This window comes from Thalassophryne amazonica, chromosome 6 (assembly GCF_902500255.1).
Source record: "Thalassophryne amazonica chromosome 6, fThaAma1.1, whole genome shotgun sequence".
NCBI lineage: Eukaryota > Metazoa > Chordata > Actinopteri > Batrachoidiformes > Batrachoididae > Thalassophryne > Thalassophryne amazonica.
In genome coordinates, this window is record NC_047108.1 from 64,931,316 (window position 1) to 64,950,561 (window position 19,246).

At 43.5% G+C, this 19,246-nt stretch overlaps 1 protein-coding gene across 1 annotated transcript in view; it reads right to left on the reverse strand.

Moving 5' to 3' along the window:
- The window catches only part of rnd1b (Rho family GTPase 1b), a 35,454-nt gene extending 16,474 nt beyond the window's left edge, over positions 1 to 18,980 (reverse strand). Inside the window, exons 1-2 of the mRNA XM_034172339.1 lie at positions 18,740 to 18,980; positions 18,267 to 18,354 (exon numbers count right to left, since the gene is read on the reverse strand). Coding sequence (XP_034028230.1) covers positions 18,267 to 18,354; positions 18,740 to 18,859 — 208 coding nt within the window. The 5' untranslated portion in view covers positions 18,860 to 18,980. The remainder of the gene's footprint in view (positions 1 to 18,266; positions 18,355 to 18,739) is intronic.
- Positions 18,981 to 19,246: the final 266 nt, after the last annotated feature.

Here is a 19,246-nt window from a genome sequence, read left to right on the forward strand (position 1 = left end):
CAGGCAGAAGTCAGACTACCAGAGCAAGAATTTTAGCTGAGGAAGCTTCTGCGATCTGAAGCGAAACGTCCTCGCGTCAAGCAACCCAGTCCAGTCGAAGATTCAAGCTTCTCTACTATGGAAACCACTTGGACAACTGAAAGCCTTCACAGAAACACTGCAGAACCGTCCTGGATCACAACCACCCAGGATGACCACAGGACTAATTTTTAAAGATTGTATTAGAAATAACTGTTCCAATATGTCTTTGATCAGAGCGGGAGGCGATAGGACACAGCTGCACGGATGATGTGCAGGCAGCGTCACTCCTCTTGCTCCCCTTCACTTTGACACTGCTCCTTTTCCTGCTCCTGTCTCTTCAACTGGTATTTCAGAGAGACAGACGATGACAATCAAGCACAAAATCCCCATTGATCTTCTTTTGCAGTAGATTATGCAAGCGGAACGGTGGGGCTTGGGGCAGGCAGACGCTCCCACTCATGCTTAGAATCCTTAAGTAAGCCCCCCCAAAAAATCCTCTGCTTTCTGTGCAACACCTCTAGTGCCTCTGTTTCCACAGCAACAGCCTTGGAATCCACCATCTACATCAAGCATTCCTCCCACCTCTCCATACAGACTTGCCTTAACTGTCAGTCAATCATTTTACACAGCAAACTGCCCACCCACCTCCTGATGGGGACATTCTTCTCATCTGCAGCAGATTTGGGGACCAAAACATAGCCCCCCCCCACACCCCACGCACACATCTTCACAAACATCAGCACCACGCCCAATAAGACACAGATTCACTATTTAAATGATGCACCAGCTAGAGGTGAACCCTGGAGGGAACCGAAGCGGAGCAGCACCGAACGGGATTAACGTGTTTATTTCGGCTCCATGTGAATCCCAAAGGGGACGGAGTGTTACAGCCAAAGAAAACAAAAGCAGCCTGAGTAATTATTCATTACATATTACACAAGCATCCTAATTGATCTGTAATGACGAAAACATCAGGAAAAAAAAGAGAGAGAAATGCACACACAACATGGATGTGTGCATATGGACAGGTTTCATGAATACTTCATGATTTTTCCACATTATCAAAGGCTGAAGCTGAATTTGCCAGCTGCTGGGAGCCGTGAGCGGAATAATGACAAGCTGCACTGAAATTCCTCAGGGTTCAGTGTCCTCAAGAAAGTACACAGAGCTGCAAAGGAACAAAAGGATATGCTTGTTGAATTACAACTTTTCTCCGAAACCTTTTTGGAAAAGAGCTTCTCCACTTAAAATAACAGAAATGCGATAATCATCAACTACTTTTTCTTCCCAACAAAACAACAAACGTCACTGTGATAAGGGTGAAATTTACATCACTCCCTCTACACATTTTACTCCAAGTGCAGAGTAAAAAACCTCTCTGGTTGTGAAAATCTGCACACATTAAAATCAGAACAATTAGCACCTCTGGGATGATGAGCCACTGTGTCATTACTCTGTGTTTCATGTAAGAGTCACAGCGATCTAAATCCCCCACACGGGGTTAGCAGGCAGCTGAGAAGCCGGGTGTGATTCTGCATTAAACAGCCCCCGATCTGAATGCAGGAATCGATGGGAAGCTGCACAAGGGGTCCAAGAGTCATTGTAATTAAAGCTGACATATTAGTTGAAATGCCAAGACGGAAGCAAGCTGGACTGCACACTATCCTCAGTAGAAAACTACCACAACTTTAACAGATGAACAATGATTCAGTCAACCACTTTTAGTATTTAGCAGTATTTAGTATATTAGCAGATCTGTAACAACTGAAAACATGAAATGAAAAATAGATTTTAAAGTAATAGATACAGTGAGACGGACTGATGAATTGATATATTTGTATATACTTTTATAATTGATATGTACTATGAACCAGTCAAGGGCTCAATGTTAATTCTAGAAAATGGTTAGGTTTGTGTCACTGTTACTTCCACATAGGGCTGGGCGATATGGCCTAAAATTCATATCATGGTATAAACTGAATCCCTTCACGGTAACGGTATATATCACGATATAAACTTAAGCGTAGAAATTATAATTTAAGTGTTTCTGAATGGCTCCCTTAGTAAAGGTAAATAGATAAAAAAATACATAAAAAATTACAACAACAAAAAACAAAAATAGGTATAATGTAATTTTGAGAACATTTATTGTGCAGATCTCAAAACTACAACTACAATTTACCAGAAGGTACATCTAAGATGCAAGCCTAGATTTGATGTTTTGGTGAAAGAGTTAAATTTATTTATTGTTGGGTAAGTGGCTGAACTTTCATCTCTTGAACACTAGATGGCAGACCCGCTCTGAATACATGAACCGTTTTCAGACAGTCGCGCTTTTCCTCATTTACAAAACTCAATACGAAACCACCAAAACAAATTAATAAAAATACTTCATTTATTCATATTTGAAGTCAGTCTGAGTAAATTGTTACCTGGCTGATTTTGTCTTTCTAATACAGTTAAAAAAATCCTCAGTGAGCGACACACCTCAGCTCAGAACACCAATTTGTTTTCTCACAGATATTGGAAATTAAGGACCTTCTGGAATGGGAACATCAGTCATCTTCAACTGCTTATCTGGGATCAGGTCATGGGCGCAACAGCCCTAGCAGGGGACCCCAAACCTCCCTTTCCTGGGCCACATTAATCACCCCTGACTGGTGGATACCGAGGCGTTCCCAGGCCAGTGTGGAGATATAATCTCTCCACCTAGTCCTGGGTCTTCCCTGGAGTCTCCTCCCATCTGAACGTGCCTGGAACACCTCCCTAGGGAGGCGCCCAGGATGCATCCTTACCAATTGCCCGAACCACCTCAGCTGGCTCCTTTGAATGCGAAGGAGCAGTGGCTCTAAGGAGGAGCTCGGAATCGGAATATTGATCTCATATAACCTGGATGTGTTTCATATTGGGATTTGGAAAAAAAAAGAAAAAAAAAAAAAACAGATTTACACATTAACATAAAACTGAATGCTTTTGGTAACTGCATTTCATAATGGTTTGCATTTCTTTTCCTCATGCATGATGGGTTGTGACACCATTTTCATTATTTACAACTGGCAAGTTGGACTGGAACCCCTCAGAGTGCAAAGGGATGATGGGACCCTGAAAGACTCAGTTTGTCCTACACTAACCATGCCTGGTGTCCTCTTGTGGGCTTTTGTATGCTGTGTTTGCTGCTACTGTATGTGGTGCTGCCCCCAGTGGTGAACAAGAGGTAAGCTGCAGCAGCACTAATAGACCTCAGCACAGTAGAAAAAACCTAAAGAAGGTTCCTGGTTTTTCATGAAATACACATTTGAAGGTAAGCCATGCCACTTCTGACTTACTCTAATTTATTATGGAAAGCGAATGTGTGCATTAAAAAAACTGTACTAGCTTGTGTTTTATCACACCAAACTGAATCATTCCATTTGAAAAATATATCATTCATAGCCCATGTATGTACAACCCTAATTCCAATGAAGTTGGGACGTTGTGTAAAATGTGAATAAAAGAGAATACAATGATGTGCAAATCCTCTTCAACCTATATTCAATTTAATACACCACAAAGACAAGATATTTAATGTTCAAACTGATAAACTTTATTGTTTTTGTGCAAATATTTGCTCATTTTGAAATGAATGCCTGCAACATGTTTCAAAAAAGTGGTATGTTTACCACTGTGTTACATCACCTTTCCTTCTAACAACACTCAATAAGCGTTTGGGAACTGAGGACACTAATTGTTGAAGCTTTGTAGGTGGAATTCTTTCCCATTCTTGCTTGACGTACGACTTCAGTTGTTCAACAGTCCGGGGTCTTCATGCACCACGCATTTTCAATGGGCGACAGGTCTGGACTGCAGGCAGGCCAGTCAAGTAACCGCACTCTTTTACTATGAAGCCACGCTGTTGTAACACATGCAGAATGTGGCTTGGCATTGTCTTGCTGAAATAAGCAGGGACGTCCCTGAAAAAGATGTTGCTTGGATGGCAGCGTTGCTCCAAAACCTGGATGTACCTTTCAGCATTGTTGGTGCCATCACAGATGTGTAAGTTGCCCACACCATGGGCACTAATACACCCCCATACCATCACAGATGCTGGCTTTTGAACTTTGCGCTGGTAACAATCTGGATGGTCTTCTTCCTCTTTTGTCTGGAGGACACAACGTCCATGATTTGAAATGTGGACTCATCAGACCACAGCGCACTTTTCCCACTTTGTGTCTGTCCATTTCAAATGAGCTCGGGCCCAGAGAAGGCAGCGGCGTTTCTGGATGTTGTTGATGTATGGCTTTTGCTTTGCATGGTAGAATTTTAACTTGCAGTTGTAGATGTAGCGACAAACTGTGTTAACTGACATTGGTTTTCTGAAGTGTTCCTGAGCCCATGCGGTACGATCCTTTACACAATGATGTTGGTTTTTAATGCAGCACCGCCTAAGGGATCGAAGGTCACGGGCATTCAATGTTGGTTTTTGGCCTTGTCGCTTACGTGTAGAAAGTTCTCCAGATTCTCTGAATCTTCTGATTATATTATGGACTGTAGATGATGGAATCCCTAAATTCCTTGCAACTGAATGTTACGAAAAATTGTTCTTAAACTGTTGGACACTTTTTTCATGCAGATTGTTCATAAAGTGGTGATCCTCGCCCCATCTTAGCTTGTGAATGGCTGAGCCTTTTGGGGATGTTCCTTTTATACCCAATCATGACACTCACCTGTTTCCAAACAGGTGTTCTTTGAACATTCATCAACTTTCCCAGTCTTTTGTTGTCCCGTCCAACTTTTTTGACATGTGTTGCAGGCATCCATTTCAAATTGAGCAAGTATTTGCACAAAAACAATAAAGTTTATCATTTTGAACATTAAATATCTTGTAGAACAAAAACAAAGAGTTCACCATGCTTCTGTATAGCACAGACAAATCTGGTGCAACCAGATAGGACTAATTTGTAAAAGAGAAAAACAACTGGTGCAACACAGAAATAAGTGCCAGAAAATTTAATAAGGTGCTGAAAGCAAAAATGTACAATGGGACTGACGTTTCGATGTGAGAGTCACAGCTTCCTCAGCGTCCTCTTGTCTTGTCTTGTCCTTGTGGTGTATTCAATTGAATATATGTTGAAAAGGATTTTCATATCATTGTATTCTGTTTTTATTTACATTTCACACAACGTCCCAACTTCATTGGAATTGGGGTTGTAGATGTGCATCACCTTGTTTTATAAGGGAGGCATGCCCACCCCTACTTTTTCTGGTTTTAACCACTGTAGTTTGCTGTTTGGGTGCAGGAGCACCACTTCAGGATTCTAATCCTAGCAAAAATATCTGTTTGTAATGTGGCCAAGAAACTGCAGGGGAAGTAGCAGAACACCCCACTGAGGCAAATGGCGCAGCCTCTGATACCACAGAGGAGCCCTTTCTGTCATATCACTTTTTTTCTCCATTGCAATGACCCAAAGAAAGAGCCGGGGCAATGCATGAATGCACATGCAGCATCAGACCAAATCTTTCTATTCTGTATTCTGTCTGCCGCTCTCCTCTACAGCAGATGGTGACTTTCTGAGGCATGAAACGCAGAGAGGGAGAATTCCAAATTCCTGCAGCTGAGCGCCACTCCATCAGTCTTAGTGGTGCAGTGCCCAGAGCTAAGTGTCGGGGCAGAAATTGGGCCAGTGTGGGAGTTGATTTCACAAGGCCTTGTGTTGCATACATGTGGGGGGATGGGAGGAGCTGCTTTAAGGTGTGCAAGCTGGCATTAATTTTATGCACATGTGCGAAATTGACTGAGTGACTTAATTTGTCCTCATTGTGGGCACCCTCCTCTATGAAAGGTGAGGACGTAGCGGGCAGACAGATTAATGATCCAGTGACGGGATGACTGACAGTTTTTAGGGATGAGAATGGCCCCGCCCCTCCACCAACAGTCAGCAGGTTGGGCGGGAGTTGTGGCCACAGACGGGAAGCATGGAGCTCACAGCTCAGATGTTGCGTCAGACAGTTCCTCGGTTTTCCATGCCAAAGTTAGGCACAATTACGTCTGAGCCCTGTTTGTGGAGGGGTGGTTCTGTGTTCCTGAGCATTGCCATGTCTCAGATGTTAGGGCCCCTTAACGCATAATGACTGAAGCCGACTAGCGCATGAAGGAGGAATTGCATGCCATTTGTGAAAAATCGGAGCTGCCTCTAACACCTCGTACACTCGTCGCTACAACTATTCGTGCACACCAGCGACCAAAAGATAGTGTGTCCTGTGAGAGCCCATTCGATCCCTCTCGCAGCAGGTGTCGGCCAGATTCCAGGTGACACACATGAACATCTAACACCACTCACTGTACAATTAGAAAATGTGTGGCCATTCGATCTGTCAGCACGAAAATAGTGAGCAGACGACCACTTTTGAGCTGGATGTGAAATTTGTCTAAGTGCCCCCACGACTGTGGCATTGCAAAGCAACACACATGTGGCGTGCCAGTGTGTCAGCTACCCCCTCAACACATATGCCGTGCCTGTGTATTGCGCATGTGCTACGCCCCCACCCCCGACAACACGTGCCGTGCGTGTGTATTGCACGTGTGTTGCACTCCCTCCCTGCAACACGAGGCGTGCATGTGTTTTGTGCACCCCCTCCCCATCCACAACACATGTGGTGTGCCGGGGAGGGGGTGGGTGGGAGCGCACTTGCATGAACTGCTGATTTGTATGTACAGATGGGGAGTGGCCAGCCACGTCTCAGTGCACACAGTATGGTGAGCCGCCTCCCAGCTGATTGCTAACCAGTGATTCACTGACAGCTGCAAATGATGACTCAGTGCACACGACATGTCACATTAAAAACACAGACCACAGCCAGGACAGGTATATTAATAAGTACTACATTAACTACATACACATGACATAACAAATAACAAAAAAAAAAAAAATTATCACATAACACAGAAACAGAGAGTGACACGGTGTGTGTGCTGAACAGACAGGGGCGTGGCCGCCGACAACAGCAGCTGTTGAGATCTCTGGTTCTGGACGTCACAGCTGGAGAACACGTACAGTGTTTAATGGACATGGCCTTACAACTGTCCACTGTGACGCGCGTATGTCGGCTTGCTGTCCTCACATGGACATAAATAAAAACATATATCGCTGTTGCGACGGGCTGTGGTGAACGAGTGCATGGCGCGCACACTGACAGGCTGTCCAGATTAAACAGACCGTCACATCATAACACGCAGCGGGCGATCTGTCATGTCACCCATGTGAGCTTTGTTCCACATTACGCAGTGTCTGTCCTGTGGTGCACCGCCCACAGGACACATGTGTTGGGCTGGACACGCTGGGCCAGCAGTTGTGGACATGATAAGAGCCCGCTGCTTCAGTCATGTCATGTTATGACTGTATGCCTGTGACCATGGGTCATCTACAGAGGAACAGCCGGCTCACATACATGTATTGTCCGCTCAGTAAGAGGGATTCAATAAAATGCGGTATTTTTTTATGGTGTGGTTTTATTTATTTTTCTCCACAGCAGAGGCGCGATGTGGTGCAACACGTTCCAGCTGCTCGCCCTGTGTTTGTGCATGCGCACAAGCGTGCATTTAACAGTCGCTGGTGTATCATGCATGTATGTGCAACCATGCATCCTCATGACAGCAGGTGGAATGTTTCATGGTTCCCCATTTCGTGCTTGATTCTTGGATTTTCTTCCGGTTTCTGTGTTTTTCCTGTTATGTGTGAAGGGGCCCTTAAGAAGGTTTTCTTTGCAAGTTGACACGGTATAAGCAGATCAGGCTCTAGCTTTTGACGTCAACCAAGATAACAGCAGCAAACCAAAGCTTTAATGTTCATCAACAATTCTACTGGTGATTTTTTTGAAATCATCCTCAAAGTCCTAGAAATGAGGAAAACTACACTTTTCTGGGCAATTAAACAGAGGCTACTCTTCTTCTTACCTCTGGTGACTAAATATACAGTAAAACCTGCCCAAACCATCATTGTATAAACCGGATTATTTGCACTCACCGGGCAAAAGCAAAAGTTCCAATGCTTTTGTATTGATTTCCATGTAATAAACATTGTATATAATGGCTTTTGTAGAACAGATTTTCACTGACAAAATGTCCTGTCCCACCACAATGTATTTTCATTAAAAACTCCTTGCATACACCGGACAGAGTAGTCTGGACATGCCCAGTAACAGAGGTATGAAATGAAGTTCAGCACTCACCGATTTGAGGAAACTGGGTACTGTATTTCTGTGATTAAAAGCTTTGCCGTTAATTCTTTTCAAACCGTGCTCAAACACGGGACCTAAACAAGGTCTTAACAAAATGCTGCTTGTTGCCTGCACTGTAATATGGTGTTAAGTTTCACACATATCTCGCACAATAACAAGTATCCCTCAAGTAACAATCTGCATCAATTTTTTTTTAAGTTATTTCAACTTAACTAGAGAAGTCTTGTGGCATTAATTCAGTTGAAAGAACTTTCAAAAGCTATGCAAATTGTTACCGTACATTCATTTTCTCATTGAGACAGCAGTTCCTTTTTTAGAATGTGGGTGTCAGAGCCCTCTGCCTGGCTGCGAACCCTCCCCGGAATCTAACGTGCACCTGCTAAATGATGGACACTGCAAAGGCCTGTGATTTGTCACTTTTATGTTTTCACTCCTTCCTCTCCCATCATATTATAATAGTTTTTGCAGAGCGCCCGCCGATTATATTTTGACCATGGATCAAATACATTTGTCAGAAAAGTCCACAAATCTGACCAACTGTACAACATGGACTCGGAAAAAGACGTTCAAAGAACCCGCAATTCATTGAGGAAAATTGTACGTACCATATCATTGGTTTGGAAGTTGATGATTGTATAAATAAGTGGAGCTCATTGAGGGACAAATTCATCCAGATTAAGCCACTGTTCCTGTTGTAAATTGCATACAGACGCGATGGAGAACTCTAAAGAGTCATGCGCACATTGACATCGTTGCATGGCCTACGGAGTTGCAGAAGCATGAATCAGGCTTTAGGATTTTAAGGTACCACTCCAGAATTTTGTCTGTTTTATACATATAACGGATTTCGATTATAATGGACAAAATTCACTGGTCCATTATACCTGAGTTTAACTGTATACACACAACTCTCCCTCCCCGTGTGTGTGTGTGTGTGTGTGTGTGTGTGTGTGTGTGTGTGTGTGTGTGTGTGTGTGTGTGTGTGTGTGTGTGTGTGTGTTTCGGGATCGTCGGGACATACATGCATAAGCTGTGATCATTATGGTAAGATGATAAGCCATGATTATTTTTATGAGCATTTCTTAATCTCCTATTGATTTTCATGTTATTTGGAATATGGTGCAGCAGCGCCTCCCACCTGCACTACTAGTCAGATGAGAACAGATAACCGAAGGACTACTGGACTCTGGAAGAGGAATGCACTCCCCAAATGTTGTGTAGACAGCGATGTGTTGATCCAACCTCCAGACCTTTCCACAGCACTACACACATCCTTTGCCGTAACTACTATGTATTAAATATACTGCTCTCAAAAAAATACCACAGATTTTCATCAGTTTAAAGCATTCCAAAACACCTCATTTAATTTTCAAAGAGGTGAATATACATATGTCCTCCAAAAAGCAATGTTTTTTTCAGCAAGACCACTCAACCAGAAATAAATGAGTCACAAATCCCATAATGACATTCATTATTCACCATTTAGGAGTTAGACGACAATGTTCTCCGTCATCTCTCTTTATTTCTCCCCTGCATGTCCAATTGAGCTGAGCTGATTAAAATCAGTGGATTGATTTTTGCTCTGTAAATCCATGGCGGTCCTGGGAATAGGAGCCGTTTGCTGTGTGGAGCCAGTGATGAGGTCAGTCCAATCAATGAAGGTAAGTCGAGATAATGAGGAGAGGCACTCAGTGTGGTGGGGCAGGAGCAGCAAAACTCCATGCAATTACAACAAATTATAGTAAGAGGAGAAAACTGTAGAGTGTGACCAACAGATAGCAACCAGCGCCTGCCGTCCATCACCAGGAGCCAGATGTCAGACACCAGACACGCCCCACAATCAGAGGCCGAGACAGCAAGAAAGCAGATATTCACAGCATCACTGCCTGGTGTCACATTTATCTATTAACTGAGTTTTATTAATGTACACATGCACCATATCTCTCACCTTTGAATGATGAAAAGAGATTAACTAGAAGGGCACTCATTGTTCAAGTACGTTCCTTTTTCATTGAGCACTTCGTCCCCAGTATGCCTGGGTTCAATACAAATACAGTAGTATTTTAGTTTTATTTATTTTTGGTGGCACAGTGGGGTCCACTTTACAGGTTGATATGTTTTTTGCCATCTGTACTAAGAGTTAAAGAAAAAAAAAAAAAATTTATTTAAAAAGCTCTGTCAGAATGTTCTGGCTCGAGGAGATCTTATTATCTAAATGGTCAAGTGTCAAATCCAGACCCAACAATTCCAGCAGTTCTCGTGGCCTATTTTTAAGTTCATTTTTATTTGCTTCCTGTTTACCAAGGACATTATGTTTTTGTTGCTATTTGTCTGTTAGTTATTCAGCAGCATATCTCAAAAAGGACATGAGCTGATTGCTGTGAAAATTTTGGGTAACTAGGCCCGGGGTTACAGATGAGCTGATTAAATTTGACAAATCTTGACATTAATCATTGATCCTGATCCTGCCTTTGATCCTGACTCCTATGGTCCTGTTCAAAGTGTGTAACAGTGTTGCCAGTTACTTTGAAAAAGTAATCCAATTACTGATTATTCCTTGAAAACGTAACTTAGTTACTTTACTGATTAATCAATTTTAAAAGTAACTACGTTGACAACACCCCCACCACCTCAACATGAAAATGATAATACATTTTGCCAACACTCACTTTATAGTCACCCTTTCTTGACTTCAATGAACATAGTTGTTTTATTAAAAAAACAAAATAAAGACATCTTTCTTTACCTCATATTTAACTTTTGACAGCACTATAACAATAAAACTTACCATTTCTAACCTACATTGTTTATAAATCTAACCATTAAACTCTTTGTAACATTTTTCTAACATTGAAAGTCTTTCTAAACATTTTAGTTGTTGAAATTATTATTATAAGTAGTATCAGTAGTACTAATAGCATGAAAAAACCTTTAATCTAGGGCTGTTGTAGGTAGCCCCCCAACATTCCCTACCCACATGGATTCACCTTGCTGCACAGAGGTTGTGAATGGATAACATTTATTTATGCAGAAAACATGACCAGACTGACAGGTAAGAAAGTTTTTAATCAGCGTTTTTACGTCATGTTGTCCTCAGAAATAGAGTTTAGGTGCATTTGGGTGGAAAAAAAAGTGTTAGTATTTGTGTATCGCGAATCAGCTGTTTTTAACGAGGACATGCTCTGAGTGGCACAGAGTTTTAATGAAAAAAAAAGCGTAAAAATGTCAGTAAAACCATAGTTCTGAGCGTTCTTTAACTCGGAGATGAGCTCATGGCTGCAGCGGATGCAGCTCTGTGAAGCAGCTCACTGAAAGTGGACAGTTCAGATCTTCCCCTGCATCTCGTCAGGACACCTGTTTTAAAGCTGCGATCGACCCACAAAACAAAAATAATAGTAACACACAGTGACTCAGAGAAGTAACTTTAATCTGATTACCGATTTGGAAAGATTAACGTGTTAGATTACTCGTTACTGAAAAAAAGCGGTCAGATTAGAGTAATGCGTTACCGGCATCACTGGTGTGTAAACATCAAAGATTAGTAATCATGATCAAAGAGGAGTGATCAGGATCAAAACATGGTGAACAGCAGACTGCTGCACATTAGGAGAGATATTCACTTTTTAGTGAATTTCTACTTTTTATGTGCATCCATATTGAGAGTTCACAGTTACAGCTCATTAGTTCATTAGTTACATCTGATGGCTCTAGCGTCGGACATAACACATCAGAATCGGAATCGAATTTATTGCCAAGTAAGTTCGCACATACAAGGAATTTGATCTGGTGTTATTGGTGCATAAACAACAATAAAAAAGAAAAAGGAAAAATACTTCTGTAAGAAATAAAAGAGTCAAATAGGCAAAACTATGTTCACTGTTAAATAAATATAACGTAGTGGAATGGGGCCGTGCAAAGGCATGTGATTGGTGTGCAGATGTACAGTACCTTTCAGTGCAGGGATAACCAATCTGTACTTTGTTGAAGGGGGGGGGGCAGGGTAAATGAGGGTCTCTGGCAATATTTATTAATCTAGGTGCGAAAAAAGTGCGGAAAGAAGTTGTTTTTGTGTCTTGAGGTTTTAGTCCTGATGAGCCTCAGCCGTCTACCACAGGTCCATCAGGACAACAAACATTTACCTCGTTCTGCCCGCTATGGTGCCAACTTGTTTGTTAATGCTACTGAGTAACCGGTTGTCATTGTAACAATAATCAGGGCGTAGACGTTAGCAGTGGTTTAGCCATTCAGTGACGTGCAAGTCCAATGCGTCTGACATGCAGCATCAACATAACGTGTGCTTTGGGTGACAGACTTTCTTTTGGGTTGTTTGTGTAATTTGAAGGTGGGCTGAACTTGGTGGAATGAATGAATGTCAGTCAAGGATAAAGCGAAAAGATTTAAAAAAAAAATCATGGTCACAAGCCAAGATCAAAATGTTTGGCCCAAAACTCATATACAGCGTATTTAATGCTGCTTCCAGACTTTTGACACGAAGCAGAAAGTTCAACCACTTTACACCCATTTTGGCATCTCTTCAATTCCTGTCTGTGAGATCAGATTTTAAGGTTCAGCTATTAACCTATAAAGTTATTCACAGACTAGCACCTCCCTACATAGCTGAGCTAATTAAATCCTACGTACTGGCCTGGGATCTGCGTTTTCAGGGCGCAGGACTACTTTGTGTCCCTAGGGTGAGCAAAAAGTGTGCAGGCCATAGAGCCGTCTCTTATCATGCACCTGCTTTGTGGAATGATCTCCCTACGGAGATAAACAGTCAGATTCTGTTGAGACATTCAAGTCTAGACTTAAGACCCATTTATTCTTCCTCTCATATGGCTAGCATACTGGCATAGTATGGAACTATGCTTCCTATCCTTTTAAATTCATTTTATTCGTAACTGAACAGGTCTCAGCCTCAACTTTACCTAAATGAAGCTTAGGGTTAGGGGCCGGCGATCACCTTAGTATTTTCTCTGCTTTCCTGTCGATTTACTGCTGATGAATTATACCTTTGGTTTAGTTTTTCCGGCCAACTGTTTGTGCTCTTTTTCTCTCTGTTCTGTGCAGATGACATTGCATAAGTTTGGTGTCTGCGGACAACGGGATGCTGGAGTGACCACGAGATGCCATGCCTAAGGGCCCCATCATACATAGTACGAATGTGACTGAATTGTGCACGAAGCAGGAATCGTATGCAATACGTGTAAAATCGTAAAAAAAAATTTTTTTTTTGCCAGCTTGCACTCGACCGAGACGGACGCACTTTTTCTCCTCTCCCTCCCTCCTTATCTTTCCTGCTTCTGTGGCGTGTTGTCTGTGAGGCTGCAGCTTTGCTCTTCTGGAAACGACAAAAATGGATCTGTTAAAGTGGTCTCTGAACGCAATTGACACTATTTTTTCTACAAGACATTCGGGAGCGGAGGACCCGACCTGTCCTGCTGGGACGCATGTGATGGGTTACGTGATGGACTCGTGGAGGAGATGGCAGGTCATGTGCCTTTACATGTTTTCTGTGGAGGACGTCGAAGATGTGTACATATTCGGCTTGGTGGTGACCGGCTTTCTGATGTGTGGTGCGGGCACTCTGCTGGTTTACCGGAAAATCAAGAAAGTGGAAGCAGCTTTGATTGGTCGTTCCAGGCTGCCCTATATGTGTTATGTGGGCCGCTGAAGAGGAGGTACTGCTGGCCCACCACCACCAGAGGGCGCCCTGCTTGGAGTGCGGGCTCCAAGCACGAGAGGGCGCCGGACCCTGAAGAAGTGACAGCTGTCATTCATCCCCTGCACCAGCTGTCACTCGTTCATCATCATCATCACCATCTTAAAAGCCGGATCGTGACTCCACCTCCTCGCCGAGAAATCGACTACCGTGAGGTACTTTCTCTGCTGATTAACACGTTGTGTAGGATTCTGAACTTCTGTTGCAGCCGGTATCCTGTGGTGTTCACCCTTATCTGGGAAGTGGCGTGGAGCGTGACGACGACAACCGCGCTACAGATAAGTGGTCACACTAGGAGCTGCACGAGTGTGTGATTCGGAGGTGGAGGTTCTCCTCCTAACTGTGTACAGACTATAGACCACTGAGTGTAAGGATTTACACTCATTCATCTTTTCTCTGCTTTCTGCCAGCAGTACCAGGGTCGACAGCCGAAGACAGAGGTCACCTGGGGATTCGGGACTTGGCGGCTCCGGTGTTCTTCAGACCGTTGGTGGTGGAGGCCGTGTGGGACGCGGTCTCTCTCTCGTTTAGTTGTGTATTGTCACAACAGTAAATTGTTACCTTTTGGCTTACTCATTGTCCGTTCATTTGCGCCCCCTGTTGTGGGTCCGTGCTACGACACCTTCCCAACAATATGATTGATTCGATTGGGAAGGCAGTGGCTGCACAGTCGGCGGGGGTTAACCGCGCGTTGGAAGACATCTCGAGCAAGATCGCAGCCCTGGAAACCCGCTATGACCATCTGTGAAGACCACATTCTACATTCAGATGCATTGAGAGCCACTCTGTTGTCAGAACTGTGGAATCTTTCAGGCGTCTGTTAATCTGGCTATTCATTTGGCTTCCCCAAATACAGCTGCACTTCAAGGTCGCTGTGATAAAAAACCTCCTCAGAAGATCAACACTTAAGCCTCGCTCCCTGGTCTTCCCCCCTCCCCTCAGCTTCTCCAGCCCTGACGTGAACTGTGTTAGAACTGTCCAGGACTTCTCAGACTGCGCAGGGCTGTTCCCTCCCCCCTCCAGACTGTTGGACAAGGCCGTTGATGGCGCCGAACAGGCTGCCTTCCGGAGTGTTCTGATAAACTGGTCCTTTCAAATCTCGGTTGTCGTCCTGTGTCCTTGTTTTGTCTCTGTGATTATTGTTTTTTGTGCTGATGGGATTTTTTTTTTTTTCCTCATTGCCGCTGTGTAATGCAGCGGCTATGAGGGTTTTTTTTCTTCTCCTTTTCCCTCGTGTTTTGCTTTCATATATATGTTTTATGTACCGGGCCGGCCTATGTGTTGTGTGTGTTGTTTGTTATGGGTCGGTGTTGGTTTGCTCAGCCCTGCTGTTGACCAAGGCAGGGATGTACATCTGGAGCTGGTCCCCGGGCGCCTAATGGCGACTTCTGTTCCTACTGGCAAATAGGATGGGTTAAATGCAGTAGCCACATTTCATTGTGCTGGGAAGATGTTCTTCTGTTCTGTGCATATGACAATAAAATTTCTTTGAATCTTTGAATCTTTGTGCAAACCAGCTGCTGAAAGACAGAGTGTGCGCTGTGAGAGCCCATCGAACCCTCTCTCAGCAGCTGTCGGCCAAATTACAGGTGACACACATGAACATCTAACACGCTCGCTCTGCATTTAGAAAATGTGTGGCCATTCGTGCCGTTAGCACGAAAATAGTGAGCAGATGATCACTTTCAAGCTGGCTAAGTGTCCCACGAGTGTGGCGTTGCAAAACAGTAACGCACATGTGGCGTGCCAGAGTGTCGGCTCCCCCTGCAACACATGTGCCGTGCATGTGAATCGCGTGTGTTGCACTTCCCTCCCCATCTGCGACACAATGTGGATGTGTTGCGAATGGGGGGGGGATAACTAAATAGCAGTAAAAATAACTAAAAAGAAATGATCACATAACACAGACAAAGAGTGACATGTTGGTGTGCACGCTGAACTGACAGGGGGTGTGGCCGCTGACAGCTGCAGCTGTTGAGATCTCTGGTTCTGGACGTCACAGCTGGGGAACATGTAGCGTGTTTGGATGGACATGAACTTACAACTGTCCACTGTGATGCGCATGTATCTGTTTGCTGTCCTCACGTGGACATAAACAAAAACATATATTGCTGTTTCGATGGGCTGCAGCGAGCGAGCGCAGGGCGTGCACATTGATAGGCTGCCCCAGGTGAAATGGACGGTCAGATCATAACATGCAGCGGGCGATGATCTGAATGTCATATCACCCACGTGAGCTCTGTTCCACATGACACGGTGTCTGTTCTGTGGCGCACCATCCACAGGACACATCAGGCCAATAGATGCGGAGATGCTATGAGCGCACTACTCCTTTCATGTCGTTTCATGACTGTACGTCTGTGACCAAGGATCATCTACTGAGGAACAGACCGTTTATACTTGTATTGTTCGCACGATAAGAGGGATTCAATAAAATGTGGTGTTTTTATGGTGTGTGGTTTTTATTTGTTTTTAAATACGTCAATCTCCTTGTTGATTTCAGGCATTTTTCTGCACTTTTTATAGGACAGTGATGGTAGCGCAATGGTAAAGTTTCTGGATGGCAATCAGAGCTTTTGTAAATTGCAGGTTTGAATCGCGTGGGTGGCATGTATTTTTTTTCTTTTTTTTTCCACAACAGCTGTGCGATGTGGTTACATATGCGCCAGCTGCTCGCACTCTGTTTCGCAGGTCACCCTGATTTGTACTTATTCCTCTTATGGCAAGGCCATACAAAATTATTGTATGGCCTTGCCTTACAATATGAAGCGCCTTGGGCAACTGTTTGTTGTGATTTGGCACTATATAAAAAAAAATTGATTGAATTGATTGATTATTCATACTACGTGTGAAGGGGCCCTAAAGCTGATGCAGGGGATGTTTTGAATTCCAGGTTGCTGTTTCTTCAACTTTGTAAAAACTCTGTAACTGTTAGAATGGCCCAAGCACAGGGTCACCCCTCTGACTCTGGTCTGCTTGAGGTTTCTTCCTCAATATCATCAGATGGAGTTTTTCCTTACCACTGTCGCCTGAGTGCTTGCTCCTGGGGTTGGTAAGGTTAGACATTACTTGCCTGAAGCACCTTGAGGCAGCTTTGTTGGGATTTAGTGTGATATAAAATGAAACAAATTGAAATTATTTCAAATTTGGTTAAAGATGCATTTATGAATAATAGTAAACATGAATGTGAAGTCGTATAATGCTTTTTTATTTGTCACATGACCTTTGACTTTGATCAAATTTTGTCATAGTGGTTTCACATTAGTCAGATGTTAAGAACACACAGATCTACATAATACGGTTTCACTACATTACAGAAATAATTCACTAGTAATTAAGAAAATGAATAAATAAATGTGCCTGAATCAGTGTCAAACATGGAAGGCATGTTATGGGTGGGGGGGAGGGGGGCGCTTAGTTTACTAACCTACTGATGAAAAAAAAAGAAGTCAATTTACTACAGTGTTATTGAAATTCAAAAGTGCCTACATTTTTTTGTATGGAGGAGCAGGAAGGTGTAAATGTGAAAGACAGTCCAAGTTTGAAGATGCACAAAGGATAAAAGACAAAGACTCATTGGCTCAGAGGGACGGGGTAGTGATGGTGGGTTCCATAATCCCCTGCATCACACTGTCTGAGTGGGCTGTGCGACCCACAGCAGCATATGCAGGAGAATGCAGGTCACTTTCTGAGTTACCTCATGTCTGCCATCATCCCGGCAACAGGCCCACTCACGCTTGCCAGACCAAAGGTCCACGCTCTGGGATTAAAAAGCAGGATTTGGTCTGGCGAAGGAATTACACTCACTATTTCACTGCTTTCAGATAACAGGCTGAAATACAAGAGCAGAGTAAATAAATACTGCATCATTTCATGCAAGTGGGTCTGTTACATAAAAGATTTGCCAGCAGCCACCCACATCATCCTCCAGCACATGGACAGAGTGGAAGCATGGAGGAAATCAAACAGGTGCTTCAGGCCCACATTTTTCCAGGTCAGCAGCACCACGAGCAGCTGAAGCTCAGGCAGGTCGGCTGTGACATATTGACCCTGTTTTCACACATTCTGTAACCAAGTGAAGCGTAATGCAGATTTTACAATCCCTCATTTAAAAAAAAAAAAAAAAACTATTATCATTTTAAAAAATAGAACAGTTGCTGTTGCAAAGGTGCATGTCTGATAATTTATAAAATAAGGCGTGCATGTTTGTGCACTGTAGCCAAGGTCAAACAGAAGTTTCTTCCACCTTCCAGCAGAGATGCTCATCGTGCAAAACTCCTCCACCAGAGAGGAAAAAGGTGATCATTTTTACCTGAGGTGTCCCACAGACTGAGCTCCACGCGCTGCTCCTCGAGGTCCAGACACGCGGTGTAGTTTTCAAACACCGTGGGCACGTAAGTCTGAGAGGCAAGAAACAAGGTGATCAGGGTCAGCGTGCGTAAAATCCAAACCAAATCACTCTGAATCTGAATTTTGGATCAGTCGATGAGGATGACCGCAGCTGCCAGGCGTTTGTGATGCAGACCACGACATGTGCATACTGACACGTTTGCACAGTTCGGGTAGTTAGAAGCAACGCGCAGGAAAAAAGTCCCGCTATTAAATAAGCTCAATTGGCACTGCGAGATCTTGCTTAGAAATTGCGCATGAGCCGCCACAGTCTGCAAGAGACGCACTATTTTTCTCTACCAGTCAAACATCAGCAGAAAATCATCACTCTCATCGTCAACAAATGCAATCAGAAGTGCATGACTGTATGTTTTTGTTTGTTTTTTGGACGCATACCTCTGGATAGCAGTCCTTAGCCAGGACCTGCAACATCGCCGTTTTTCCGCATTGGACATCTCCCACAAGAACCAGCTTGCACCTCACCACCAGCGGCTGCGTGCTCCTTCTTTCCTTCATGCTGCCAGGAACGATCCAGTGCTTCGAGGAAAAGCTCAAAGAAGAATTTAAAAAATGAGGGATAGAGAAACCGTCCGCGTGTGATGTGCGGTCCCTCTGTGCGCCTGTCGGATATCTGAGGACGTCCGCAGTTCATCTGATTGAATTTACCACTGCGGCTCTTTATACACAGCTGCTGCAGCCAATAGGAGATCAGCATTCCACAGGCTTTCTGACGTCACTGCTGCGCTGAGAAGTAAATAAATAAATAAAATACACCTAACTTTTGGAGATTTTGAAAAATACGTATATATCTATGAAAAAAAAAAAACTGGACATACCATCACAGCTGGTTTGAAGGATATTATTACAAGATTTGAATGTAATGATAAGCCTTTTTCTTTTGTA